Raw genomic sequence first — 15,137 nt, 5'->3', positions numbered from 1 at the left:
ACTTAATTTATAATTAGGGTTTGGTTTAAGATTGTATAATTTACCTTAATTATAAAGTGAGTGAACAATATGTGTAAAAAAACACTCAATTGAGTTTTACTAAATATTGTATTTAATATTTACAGGTCCGCAGCCAGCCTTTTTGCAGTTATATGCCTTGTTTTCTATTTAATTATGAGATTTAATTACTATATTTTAGAAATTTAGAAATTTTAAGCACTAATTTTAGCTGGATTAGCTTGTCGGATCGTCATAATAACCACACTTTTTGAGGTAACAAAATATTTCCTAAAGATTTAGAATAAAGAAATATGAAAAATATTTATTTACAAATTTATTGCATCATATATCAATATAAAAAATAGGAATCTGTTAAAGTGTTCAATTAAAAAAAAAATGTAGTCTATTGTCATTTATTAGGCAAATAACAAACTAGCCAGCACATTCTACCTTACTCAGTCACAATATGGCCGCTTGAATAAAAAATATAATGAAAACATAACAATAATAATTTTTCTAGCCTCTCTTGTAAAAAAAAGTACATTTGAAAATTCATGGATAAATTTGTATTCAAATTAATTTAAACATCGTCCATTTTTGCTACATCACATATTTCATTGGTCAGCTTTTGTTTCAAGAATAAGATCCAAAATTAAAAAAGAATCCAAAAGAATAAGTCACTTGTAAAATGTTTTCTTTATTAAGAAACAATACAGTAGCGAAATATGACTTCACTTACAAGGAAATACTTGTTAGAATTGGCAGGTTAGCAAGTCCAGCTGAAGCAACAGCCAACAAAGGATTCCGCTTGGTCTTAAAGCCTTTTTCGATGGGTTATTTTCACTATTTATGATGGCATAGCAATCAAAATAGGACAAATGAGCTCATGTATGGGACAAATTCTGGACCTTTTTCAGTGAGGGGTGGGTCTTCCAAGCCACCTGAATCTCCTCTGGCTATGGGTCTGATTTGTACACTGTAAAAAATGCGGGTTTCCACACAATCTATTTGTGTTTACAAATTGGAAGTGGATTGAACATAAAACAATTAAGTTGCCCAAACAAACCTCAAGAGTTGTGTTGTTACAGCTAATTTTAAATAGTTTGAACAAACAAACGTAATTTTTTTAAGGATATGAATTTTAAGGAGTATTTCTTTTGCATTTTTTTGGACTGAGGCAAACTTTCTGAATGATACAAACAATCCTCTTATTTTCTCCTTTCAAAAATGTTTCAGACTTTGGCTAACTTTGAAGCACATTTAATAAAAAATGCTTCAGAACCTTAAAAAGGAATAGGAAAAAAACTTGAAAGAAATGAAAATATGTAAACCTGTGGTGACAAGAGTGGGGCGGAGAAAGAAACGCCAAGTCGATTCCAGTTCCTCAGATCTTTCAGACAGTGGCACTTGACCTTCTCCAGTACTAAAGAATATGACAGCCGTGAAGCTGAGGGGAAAAAAGCAGAGAGAGACAAAAGCCACACAAAGTGCAGCATGGCACCAAATAGTTAGTTTGCAATCAACGTCAGTCATCCCTCCTGTAGAGACAGTTTGATTTCTACTTTTCAAATGAGGCGTTTATTTCAAGGCCTGATAATAGGGCGGTGAAATTGAAATTGGCAGCTCGACAATCTACAGATAATAGTGCACTGCACAGGAGATCATGTGAATGGTGCCGTTTTACCCCCTTTTTTGTCTAAGACTTGATAGAGAGAGAGAGAGAGAGAGAGAGAGAGAGAGAGAGAGAGAGAGAGAGAGAGAGAGAGAGAGAGAGAGAGAGAGAGAGAGAGAGAGAGAGAGAGAGAGAGAGAGAGAGAGAGAGAGAGAGAGAGAGAGAGGCACTATTGCATATGAGAATGAGTGTTTGTGTGTGTGAGAGAGAAAGAAAGAGATGTTTCATAGTCAGGTTGTAAAAAAAAATGAGTCTAAAAGGTAAAACTAGACAAAAAAAGTGTAGAAATGTTAGAAATGGGGTAGAAGTGCACTGGGTGGGCATGCTTGGAGGGGGTTAGAGCTCTTTAATGTTCCTGGCAGAGACCCAGCGGAGGTCTCAAGGTTATCCTGGCTTTGCAAACTCCCACGGGAAAGGTGGTGGAGTGAGGGGAGGTGGCTGGGCTGGATGGAGGTGGAGGGAATGGGGGGGGACAAAACTATACAATCTTCTGAAGGAGCAAAGCTCATGAACCAAGGGGCTGTTATCTAGAGACCTGGCCTTGCTTGAGGTGGAGGTGCAACTGTGACCCTTACACATTTTCCACATCTGCTTCCATACAAGGAGGCCAAGCTGGAGTCAGATATGAGAATAACTAATTTATGCAGTTTCAATCAATGCAGGACACACACACATACGGAAGCATATATATTTTTAGCTGTGAGAGTCAAATTAATACGACAAAAGGTCTACAGTGTGCAAGCAAAATTTTAAAATAAAAAAATGATACAGCTATAGAATAAAATATGAGACCATTTCCAAATTCTCTGCTTTTATGCTTTATAGTTTGAGCAAAACATTTTTTTTTGCTTTATTCTACAAGCAATATTATCATCTAACATTTTGAGGACTTTAGTTTGCATAAACTGGACAATTCTGGTTTTCAGAATGTTTAAATAAATATTGAAATAACACAATACTAATAATTATTCGCTGTAAAACTATTCAATTGGAATCGAGAGAATATATATATATATATATATATTTATATATATATATATATATATATATATATATATATATATATATATATATATATATATATATATATATATATATATATATTCTCTCGATTCCAATTGAATAGAGTATATATATATATATATATATATATATATATATATATATATATATATATATATATATATATATTCTCACATCTCTAGTTATACGGTGACATGGAGTTAGACCTCTTTCTTGACTTCCGCACAGAAACAGCAATGCACGCGGCATGAAATCAATTTGTTGCAGAGATGCTATTGGTTAAATGCTGGCAAAGTAGAACATCGAAGCAACTTGAAGTTAGCTACAGACCGTGGGTATGTCTGCAGTCTGGATGTATTATAAAGTTGTAACGACAACATTGCCATAGCAAACTGTGAGATATGTAAACTTAGGATTGCCTGCCGGGTATTTTAAGTTAAGGTGCTATTTGTTTTATATTAGATTTTTTTAATATCTACTGTTACACTAAAGTCTAAAAGTGAAGAATTTATGTTATTTATTACTTGTTTGTTCAAGCTACCTTACAGAAGTGCTCTGTTTGGTAACAAAAGATTAAAAAAAATGTTTTATTTGTTAAATAAAATAAGGAACATCCTGGAACTGTTATTTCGCTCTATTTTCTTTTTATGTATTATAGAAGTATCGGAGGGGGTTTCGGTATCAGAAGATACTCAAAATCAAATAACTCTGACTCAAGGGCAAAAAAAAAAACTGATCGGGACATCCCTATTAAACACAGTTGTGTGGCAACAGTTTGTGAATATAATTAGCTTCTACTGATAAAAATGTTTCTATTTTTTTTTGATCACACTTCATAAAAACAGTCTGCAGACATACTTTGATTGACATTCTACCTTTGTACACATCATCAGAGGGGGAAAACTCCCCCCATTAGCTATGATCTCTCTCTCTCATTAGCATAGGATATTAGTCTTTGAATCTGCCACTATGCTACCACATAGGCATTTAGTCACCCTGGAATTATAAGGTTCTATCTGCGTTCTAAATGATTTCGAGATATTAAGCTTCAAAGATTTTGTATTCTATATAGCAAACAATATATGTGTGTAAAAGTTCTCTTTCATTCATTAACATGACAGAGGCCCTAAATGTACTCTAAATGTAAATGATCAAAATTCTCTTAAATTTGCAAATTTTTCTTTTTAAAGTTTCTTTCCTCTAACAATTCTAAAGAACTGACATCTTAAGGCTGGTTTTTACTGCATCGAGTGATAACTGTGACCCACGGCGCCTGTCTTGCGAGTAGCCATGCATTTTTACTTTTGCGTGCTGTTTGTGTTGCTCTGCAATAATACTTCCGAAACGCTAGCTGGCAGGGAGGTTTTTATATGTTCCTGTGTGACATCTTTCTTCACCGGTGTTTTGTTTTTTCTGAACGCTACTTTAGTGTGCAAGTAGCTCAAACTCGCTAATTCAGAGGCGGAAACCGGCAGACGTGCAACAACATTAATCATAAGGTAAACACAAAACAAAAGTTTCCATCGGGAGTTCCTTACAGGACTCGACACTTGTAAACACTCGCTTCAATGGTTCGTGCGGCTCTCACCCCCATCCACACTCATCAGCGCTACCAAGCCGACCAATCACAAGGCTTGTGATATGCGTCGTTGCGATATGTAGTTAAATTTTTTGAGAGGTGTGCGTTATCGTTGGCAAGGGTTACTGTGAAGACTAAGTGACCACGCGAAGGCTGTGCCGGACCATACGCGTACGCTTGACACAGAAGTTTAAATCAGCCTTTCGGCGAACAATCCCTAATAAAAAGATTTAATAATGAAAAAAAATATTAAAAATTCTTCAAATTTGGAAGAAATATATAATAATTTTACTTTATATGTTGTTGTTTTTTCAGTTAGTATTTATAAAAATCACAGCTTGCTTTATATAAAAGTAAATAAACCTTTTAAAAAACAGTAAAATACTACTGAGGGTTTTGATATGCAAATTCTGAAAAGACGTTCAGTTCAGGAAGCTAAGTTCAACCACTCCTGCTGTTTATTTACCCTCTCTCAGTGCCTGTTAAAGATAATTATGCAAGACAACTTAAAGTGCGCCTATACGCCTTCAACGCTTTATCTACTGTAAACAATAAGCCTCCCTGAAGAGGAAACAGGCCGGTTTATTCACCTTTAAGTAAGATCAAGATCCTTTTCGTAAACAAAAGCCCATCGCCTGGCCATTGTGTGCAGAATATTTCTTTATCTCCAGGCTTCGGCAGATACCATCTACCAAGAACGTGAGAAAGACAGCCATCACTTATCAGCTATCTTAAACTTGAAAAGAATGTTTGAGAAAGTCTCAACCGAAAGACCAAATGGAAATAATCGACACGCACACTAAATCTGGCATGGTGCGTTAAATGTGCAACAAAGCATGTATTTCATTTATTTGAGCTCGGAAGTGCATCGTCTCTATTGGAAGGCTTGTCATTAGCAATTGCGCCTCAGGCTTGTTAATTCACTCACCACCCAAACCAGTTGAGCCTGGCAGCCAGATACTCATGCTCACGTAGTGACCCATGACCCAGTCTCTACCGCCTCCTCCACACGAGCACACAGCCCCTGGTACGCCGCTCCATGGGAGAGAGAACTTGGCGAAGCTTTACTAAAGATCCCCCCCTAAGGCGCACGCTTTCTCCCCTGCCACAGAAGAAGCAGGAGCAGAAGCAGGAGCCCGGAAAGGCTTGAATCACCACTGCGCTAGGCATTTGTTTGAAAACTCCCCAGCGCCGCTATGTACAAAACACAGAGCGCTAATGTCTGCGAGGCTGCTGGTGACCCCGAGTGATCTGTGTGTGTGCGTGAAGGTGTGTTTTGGTCTCGGGGAATTTACATGTAGGTGTGCGTTTGCATGTGCGTGAAGAGCAGTGTGAATCGACGCTTTATCACGCCCCTGCCTCTGATCCCCTCAGGCCCTGGAGGCTCTGCTGTTGGAAGCCTCGCTGCTGTATGTGGCGTCTATGTTCCAGCACTCGCTCTGGCTGCTGCGTCTGCTCCGTGGGAAGACTGCTGGAGGGTCTCCAAAGCTTCTCGCACTCCCCTCTCTCATCTCTCCCACCTCTTATTTCGCTTCCTTTTCTCCCCGTCTTCCTTTCTTTACTTGAAGGGTCTTGGTGCTGGAAGAACCTTCAGCACCCTTACTTTTTTTTTTTTACTTTTAGCAAGCGGTTGTCTTCTTATGTCTTGGTTACAGGGTATATTAATCATTCTCGATACATAAAATATACACAGAAATACACTGGTAATGCGGTTTGAAATTGAAGTGTTCCCGTAACTTCAACAACAGCTGTCTTGTTCATTTTTAGAGAGCTGAATTAATTTACTTATTAATGAACTTAACATGTCAAGTTGTCGTGGAAATTTTTGTTTCCTCGTTCTTTGCTTAGGGATAAAAAATATGCCTGAAAAGCATAGTGTACTGTTAGCAGACATCCTTATCCGCCCACACTGGCAATGATAACATTTAGATGCAATGGTAAATACCTGCTGCATGGTAATAATGCAATGCATACACAGCAAAAATCACAGCGTGACAAAACAGCAGTTAAGCAAGCATCTGATCACAATGATACGGATATTCTTCCTTAAAACTCTTAAATGGATAGTTCACCCTAAAAAACTTTACTTTGTTCAAAGCCTATTTGAGTTTCTTTCTTCTGTTGAACACATAGGCTGTTTCTTTGATATGAAGAATTGTGTAACCGCGTCCTTGTGTAACATCACCATCAACCGCCAGAGTTCAGTTCTAGAACTCAAGACCACAAGAGTGTGAAAGTTTTTGGATGTGTTCTTGATATCGAGGACACATTGATGCAGACTTGAGCGTAAAACTCGCTCGAGAATTACACCACACTGCTGTTTTTAATTTCATTTATTTAGTTTTATTTTTTAATTTTTATTTTATTTTTTTTATCTTATAATTTCTATTTATTTATTTTTCTTTTCTATTTTCTCTTTTTTGTCCCCCTAAAATAATGTATACTGTTTATGTTCTACTCAGTACTGTACTTACAACTAATTTTGAAAAATCCAATTAAAAAAATATATAAAAAACTCGCTGGAGAAGTCCCAGAAATTATTGCGGCTGTTTAAAGGAGGTGGGAAGCACAACATTTTATTTAGGTTTATTATTAAAGTTCAGAGATATAACTTATTTATTTCAGGAGTTTCCCTAAATGAAACGGTGAAAGTAAACATTAACATGAAAATCTCTATAAGGGGTTTTATTAAGGGTGTTTATTTGCTGAAATTCATATCAAAATTTGTTCTATTTGTATTTTGCAACATATATTAATAATGTATTTATGCATAGTATATCTGGGGAAAAGGAGAAAGACATAAATCGCTGTATGAATGCTGTAATGTTTAAAATTAAATTAAATTAAAAACGCATGAAGGTCAGGTGACCATCAGGAAGAACACAGCATCTTATTTCTAAGAGGATGCGTTCTCTGTTCTCGTTGTCTCCTGAGCTCGTTCTTCTGAGGTTACTTTGCAAGACCGTTTTCGGAATTGAGAAACAGACATTTTTTTTAAATTGATTTCTGGGACCCATTGACGTTCATAGTATTTTTTTGCCAACTATGGAAGCCAATGGGCGCCAGCGATCAGCATTCTCCAAAAATTTTTCTTTTGTGTTCAACAGAAGAAAGTAGCTCATAAAGGTTTAAAACCACATGAGAAGAGTACACTACCTGACAAAAGTCTTGTTGTCGATCCCAGTTATAAGAGCAACAAATAATAACTTGACTTCAAGTCAGTGGCAAAAGGTAGATTTGTTGCATCTCAATCATAACAAATACTGCAGAAGACATCATGGAATCCGCATGGACCCAAGATTCTCACAGAAATCCGTCAAGTTTGGTGAAGGACAAATTATGGTTTGGGGTTGCATTTAGTATGGGGGCGTGCGAGAGATCTGCAGAGTGGATGGCAACATTAACAGCCTGAGGTATCAAAACATTTGTGCTGCCTATTACATTACAAACCACAGAAGAGGGTAAATTCTTCAGCAGGATAGCACTCCTCCTCATTCTTCAGCCTCGTTGTCAAAGTTCCTGCAAGCAAAGAAGGTCAATGTGCTCCAGGATTGGCCAGCCCATCACCTGACATGAACCTTATTGATCATGTCTGGGGTAAGATGAAGGAGGAGGCATTGAAGATGAATCCAAATAATCTTGATGAACTCTGGGAGTCCTGCAAGAACGCTTTCTTTGCCCTTCCAGATGACTTTATTATTAAGTTCTTTGAGTCATTGCAGAGATGCATGGATGCAGTCAACCAAGCTCATGGGAATCATACACAATATTAATTCTTCTTCCACTGCTCCATGACTTTATATTCTATATGGTACATTATTTCTGTTAATTGACAAGACTTTTGTCTAAGCAAAGTCAGACCTTAGTAATTCATTGATTTTAAATCATTAAAAATCAAGGCATGATCATATTTTATTTTGGTAAAATAAGCGTAATCTAGAGGCTATTACATTTCATATAAGCAACTTCTGATGCCAAATGATCAACTAGAAGTCAAGTTATTATTTGTTGTTTCTAAAACTTGGATAGGCAATAAGACTTTTGTCAGGTGGTGTAAATGAGGAAGTAAATTTCATTTTTGGTTAAAATAAATAATAAACTTGGCAGTCTAATACAGCGTCAGTGTCTCTTTTATTTTGATATGTAACAAGCACCTCTCCAGTGTATTTGTGTTTTTAGCCATCTGAAGGCTGAACAGAAGAAATGAACCAGAGAAAGATTTCTACCTCATAGCAAAACACAATTTCCATGGGCCAATGGTACTTTTAAAGTGTTTACCAGACAGAATGAGCTTTTCCGGAAAGTTTCAAAGATGCTTTAAACTCTCTAGATTAACACAGAATGAACTTCATTTTAGCCTAAAAGCCTTTGATCGTCTTTGTTTGAAATGGTGTCATACCAGTTCTTCCAAGTGTATCAAGATCTTTTGATTTCTAACGAAGATCATTTAAAGAGAAAATAGTAGTCCAATGCAACACAATCATGCCATGAATGTTGAGAAGACCATTAATGTGAAGGAAATACAGTTTCTTAGTCAATTAAAAAAAAGAAAATATTGATCTCATTTACCTCATATTTTTTAACGCCATCGGCACTACAATGATATTCTATTTGTTCACACATATGGATATCTGCCAATGTCATATTACGTCTTTCAGTAAGCTGTCAAAGGTGACTGACAGCTCCTTGAGTGAGGGCGACACTATGACACCCTCACTGCCGGCTGCCCGACCCTTTCAAGAGATCCCTATGAGCCGTCAACAGCAACTTTCCTTTGGCAGCTGGCATTCATCAGTGGCTTACACATTAACTTTACACTGGCTCTGTGATTGCAGCTCAGCTTGTTTGGGAGCGTGCTATCTCCCACTTTCTCACGTACTTTAGTCTTGATTACATTATTGCTGTGTGTGGACAGCCATGGTTGAGAGACCTTGATAAAGATATGATTCTGACAGAGAGAGAGGAATGGTGTGGAAGGGGGCTGCATAGAAAAGTGTGTGGGTGTGTGTGTACGTGAGTGTGTGAATGAGAAGCGGTGACATGAAGACCTTGCAAACTTTGCTTTAACTATACTTATGTCAATACAAGTGCTAATAAAAGAACGTGATGAAAAATAATTTGCACAGCCGAAATTAGGTTAGCTGTACAGATGTATGCTGTTCTTCATTGATGCGACTGCAGTACGTCAGTGATTCACACAGACTGGAACAATGAGTCTGTTTTTTGTGCATATAGACACAATAACGACATGATCTCACAAAAGGTAACACTGCAGGAAAACACACACGGGACTGGCAGCGTCCAGGTGCTCAGGGGGGTAAAGGGAGGGACAACGTAACCTGCCTGTAATTCAATGCACCCTCTAGATCCCTTGTGCAACACGAGCATGAGAAAGTTACTCATGCGAAGACGAAAGGTTTCTGAATCTACCCGTCTTTGTCTACTTGACATCAATACATTTGTTTTGTGAGTCCTTTACAAGTGTGAGAAAGAGCGATGAATCAGTTTCGCAGTGTAAACAAATGGAGCACAGTGCTTTTAGTAGTCATTTTTGTATTAAAATATGTGGAGCAATAGATGAATAATTGTATTGTATGACAGAATATAAGAAACATTAATCATCTGGCTGTTTTCGGTCTCAAACTTTGATATATTTCCTTATTTATTCATTCATTTTACTTCAGCTTGGTCCCTTTATTCATCAGAGGTCTACACAGCGGAATGAACCGCTAACTTATCCAGCACATGTTTTACACAGTGGATGCCTTTCCAGCTGCAACCTAGTATTGAGTAACATCCATACACACACACACACTGCGGCCAATTTTGTTTTATTTTATCCAATTCACCTACCGCATGTCTTTGGACTGAGGGGGAAACTCACAAACACAGGGAAAACACGCAAACTCCACACAGAAATGCCAACTGACCCACCCGGGACTCAAATCAGCGACCTTCCTGCTGTGAGATGACAGTTCTAACCACTGAGCCACCATGTTGCCCTATATTTATCTGCTTCATTTACACATAGTTTAGAAATGTATTATTTAACTCGTAACCATAACATTATGAAGGCACAAAGAGTGATGTTTGTTACAAACTACCCCCACGTTTAGGGTGGGTAGTAACAGTAGGTGGGGTGGGCTGTAACACTAATTTACTTGTTCGAAATAATTGTTATTCCACCCCTCCATCACCTCCCCCAATTTCTTAAGCATTTAAGGTTGTATCCAAATATAGCAAACTCATTTATCAGCTAATGAAATAAAATGTAGTTAACCATGAAGGTTACATTTCACTCTAAAAGGAGTTAGAGAGCTGTTAATTTACTCACACCAGACCTGACATCCAATGTGTTGACAACATCAAAAGAATTTGGTCTTTCCTGATTCATAAAACAGCTAAACAGACACTTTGAGTCAAAAAGACGCACATGCTAACAGCATTTTTTTTGCCTTAACTAAGTACTTAACCTCCAAATACTTAACTGAATTAACAGATTGTTTTGCAACTCATCCTGCAGCGTTACAACAGCTGTATCTCATTTAAAAAATGGAGACACACCATACAATAAACTGTTCATTACTGTACCATGTAAAACTAATGATGGTAATGAACAAAATGTAAATGTTGAGTGAATCTGCTTGCAATTACTTAAGAATTGTATTACTTACTCCAGTAATTAACAATAACATGTACATGTTACATGTACAATGTAATGTAGTGCCGTCATGACTCGTCAATAATACGCATTATACAGTAAAACTTGAAGAAATGTGATTAGAAATGCATACAGCAAAGCAGACAGTTCAGCAGCCTGCCACTATGATATATCACAGTCATGAACTGCAGGCGAACCCCCGGCGCTCTGTCCCGCAGACGCGCGCAAAGCCGGCAGGAGCAGCGCCTTCCCCCGCCGCTTGCGCGCCACGTGTCGCGGGGTCTGCAGCAGCTGGAGACTCTCATCCTGCAAATGTGCATATCAGAGGGCTGGCAACCCACTCCACACACTCCAACCGCTGCCTTTCCTGTCAGTAGGTTACGCCAGACCACTAACTGACAAGTATATGTTTATAATAGCAAATACATATTAACGTCAACATATACGAAAATCCATATTTACTTTTAGCGCAGCATTAAAAGGGTGAACTTTGAGTATTCATTGCACACACACAGACGAAGTACAGAGAGAAAAGCATGAATGAATATAGTGTTTGTTTAGTGGCGTTTCTTTGCGAACTCATCCGAGGATCATAAAATCATGACCTAAATTAGAGTCGCTTCTGTCTGACACAGTCAAGGACACTACCCGTGCAGTGCGCGCTTTCGGTCTGAAATATCTCCACACTGGCTCGCATTCCGATAAGCCCGATCGAGCTCTCAGTGGGCGTGGTTTTCCCAGGCTTTTAGAACAGCAGCTGCTATTTACCTTCCCTCTAATGTAAACCACCACCGCCACCCCTAGCCCGCCAGCCAAACCTCAACCACCGAGGTAATAAAACATCCTGGCACGTGCTCCACATTCACAATAGTGCTCGTGAGCCGACAGATGTCAAAATGCCAACAGCAGCGACGCGCTTAAAGAAATACAGCGCTGCCTTGTCGAATATACTTTAACACTGTAAAAAAGTTGAAAACTAGAGAACTGAAAGTGCAAATTTAATTTTAAAGTGGTGTGGAAGTTAAAGCCCACAGTGATGAGGTTAACAACATTTTTAACCACTGTTAAGTCGAGCGACAGAAATAAGTGTGAGAAGTTAAACAGATTCCACAGTGTGAAAATAAAAATAAAGTAAACAAATGAACTTTTCAACTTTGTTTCAGATTTATAGACCACTTTTAAAAGCAAGTTTTATGACTTATCATATAACATAACCAAGTAGCCAACGTTTTGAAAATATTTGTTTGCTGTTTATTTAAAACAAAAATAAAAAGACAATCAGTATGTTGAACGATTTATGAAAGATCCCGTTACACAGAATTCATCCAACACAATACAATATTATATTTTAGTACCATAGAAGACAGCTATTTAAAAATTAAAGAATATTTGAAATCAATAATGCAGCCTAGAAGAAAGTTCTAAAAATAATAACTTTATTCAAGGAACTGAAAAAATACAGTTCCCAAAACTTTATAAAGTGGCGTATGGTCTCCAAAACACTTTAAGTTGGACATTTTTCTAATGTTTTTAAATGTTAATTCCAATAATAAACAACTTTTCAACGTGTGAAACTCTCTTTGGTGCGTGTGACAGGCACATTTTAGTTTCCTTCTAAGTTTCACTGGATCTATATGTGTATTGAATTACAATTACAAAGTTTGCTGTTTCTGAGCGGAGACTGGCTCTTAAGTGTTAATATGTAAACTGAATGATTGAAGGCAGTCCCGGTTGTGCCCTAAACCCGGCCGCGCGCCATTGGCCACCCGCTCAAACGCTAAACAACCAATGGAGGGGCGCCGACCACGAGCCATCCTCCCCTCGGGCCGCGTGTCCCGCGCGCTGATTGGTAGAAAGTTACTGTGGGAAAGAAAGTTTGGGAAGTTTCACACGAGCCGTTCGCGTGCAGTCGGAGATATAAATAAGACCAACACAACGCTGAGGCAGGCAGTTGCTACGACCGCTGGCAAACGGTGAAATCAGAGACTGTGACATCATTGCCGCACCAGTTGAACTCGGGACACTTCGTGCGGATATCCATTCATAACTGGAACTGTATCGGCGTACTTGACAGCGTTTACTCCACTAAAAGAAGCTGCGCGGGAGGATTTCTTTTTATAAACAAAATCACGAAAGGATACTTCCCAGAGAAGATGCCTGCCGATATCATGGAAAAAAACTCATCTTCTCCGGTCGCCGCGACTCCGGCAAGCATGAACACTACACCTGATAAACCCAAAACGGCTTCGGAACACAGAAAGGTTGGTATTGATTTTAAGCTAAGAACTGTAGTGCATCGAGAAGTAGTTAGACAGTTGACTCATTTTGTTTTTATTTTGCATTTTAGTCTTCTAAACCCATTATGGAGAAAAGAAGGAGAGCGAGAATCAACGAAAGCTTGGGTCAGCTGAAAACGTTAATCTTGGATGCTCTGAAAAAAGATGTAAGTACCGAAAGTCCGACTGAGTCTTTCATTTATATCTGGCTGGAATATTAATGCATCTCTTTATATAGCGGCATATCTAAATAAGTCTCTTTCTTCACTCTCAGAGCTCCAGACACTCTAAACTCGAGAAAGCCGACATCCTGGAGATGACAGTGAAACATCTCAGAAACATGCAGCGCGCACAAATGACCGGTAAGTCGCCAGAGTTAAAACCTTTCTGAAAATGCACCTTGCATTCTCTTTATTTAAATGCTGCAATAAAATAAAGACGTTTAAGGAACTAAAATAATTTAAGTTGAACTTAATATATTTTCTCGTTTACCCAACAGCTGCCCTAAACACAGATCCCACCGTTCTTGGGAAGTACCGAGCTGGATTCAGTGAATGCATGAACGAGGTTACCCGGTTCCTGTCCACCTGTGAAGGGGTTAACACCGAGGTCAGGACTCGGCTGCTAGGTCATTTAGCCAGCTGCATGACACAGATCAACGCCATGAACTATCCAACACAGCACCAGATACCTGCCGGGCCTCCTCATCCACCCTTCAGTCAACCCATGGTTCAGATCCCCAGCGCGACTCAGCAAGCCAACGTTGTGCCTCTTAGCGGAGTCCCCTGCAAAAGCGGCTCATCCTCCAACTTGACTTCTGACGCAACTAAAGTATATGGGGGTTTTCAGCTTGTGCCGGCAACCGACGGACAGTTCGCCTTTTTGATTCCCAACGCTGCCTTTGCTCCAAACGGCCCCGTTATTCCAGTGTACGCTAACAATTCCAACACACCGGTTCCGGTAGCCGTTTCTCCGGGAGCTCCGTCCGTCACATCAGACTCCGTTTGGCGGCCTTGGTAGACTCCGAGGAAAAAAAAACTCTTAAAGACTCTTAAAAAACAAATGACACTTGTTTTCTTTGTTCAGCGTTACTTTTTCGTTCTTTTTGTATAAAATGTGTTTTATGAGATGATGCACTATATTTGTATAGATCAAAAGGGAGAGAAGTTCATATTGAAATAAGTTTTGTATTGTTGAATTCCGTTCAATGCATTTTTATATTTGCGGTATCTTTTCCACGTTGTGATGCCAAAGATATGTTGAATGCGCTTTCAAGTTTCTTCTTTTTGGAAGACAAATAAATGACATTAAAATGAAAAGTTTTGCCTCAGTGTTTAGTTTTATTTGAATGATTTTTCACACTAATGCAACGCCTTACCTTAATATAAGCAAATCTGGCTGTATGGCATATACATTTTGGCAACTTTCTTTGGTTTCCTAATCATTGTAAAGTACAAATTATGTTAAGGGTAGGATATGTAATATCACTGAATATAATTTACATGGCTTCCAGTTTAGTAAGGATGTAGTATTCATTCAGGTTGTTTTAAAGTCTGATATTACGTATAATGATTTTAAGGCTTTTTCTTTAAAGATGTTTCTCTGTAACTATTTGATAAATCTAGGCATTTACTTTGCAATGACGTAAATTATGCATATTTGTAATTCAAAATTGTTCTATTATTCCTATTTAACAAGTTTTATAAGGCTACATTTAGGCTATCTCCAAAGATTCGCAGATCATTAAAATTAACAGTTTCCAATAAATGAAATCCTAAAAGCAATGATTTTACAACATAAAACTAAAGTTTTGAAGTAACTTTGAATGAAGAATAAGATATTTCATCACAATACAAAGTTTAAAGCAGGTTATGAAATATGTATATTGCAAGTAAATATGCAGTGTTTGTGACTGAGAATTACAGG

At 38.1% G+C, this 15,137-nt stretch overlaps 1 protein-coding gene across 1 annotated transcript; it reads left to right on the top strand.

Annotated features, from left to right (window-relative positions):
* Positions 1-12,870: 12,870 nt before the first annotated feature.
* Positions 12,871-14,530, top strand: her6 (hairy-related 6). Its single transcript, XM_056460134.1, has 4 exons — positions 12,871-13,196; positions 13,283-13,378; positions 13,486-13,573; positions 13,711-14,530. The coding sequence occupies exons 1-4, from the start codon at positions 13,089-13,091 to the stop codon at positions 14,229-14,231; spliced, it is 813 nt and encodes a 270-aa protein (XP_056316109.1). The 5' UTR covers positions 12,871-13,088; the 3' UTR covers positions 14,232-14,530.
* Positions 14,531-15,137: the final 607 nt, after the last annotated feature.

This window comes from Danio aesculapii, chromosome 6 (genome assembly GCF_903798145.1).
Source record: "Danio aesculapii chromosome 6, fDanAes4.1, whole genome shotgun sequence".
NCBI lineage: Eukaryota > Metazoa > Chordata > Actinopteri > Cypriniformes > Danionidae > Danio > Danio aesculapii.
This window is presented reverse-complemented; position numbering and strand designations above follow the sequence as displayed.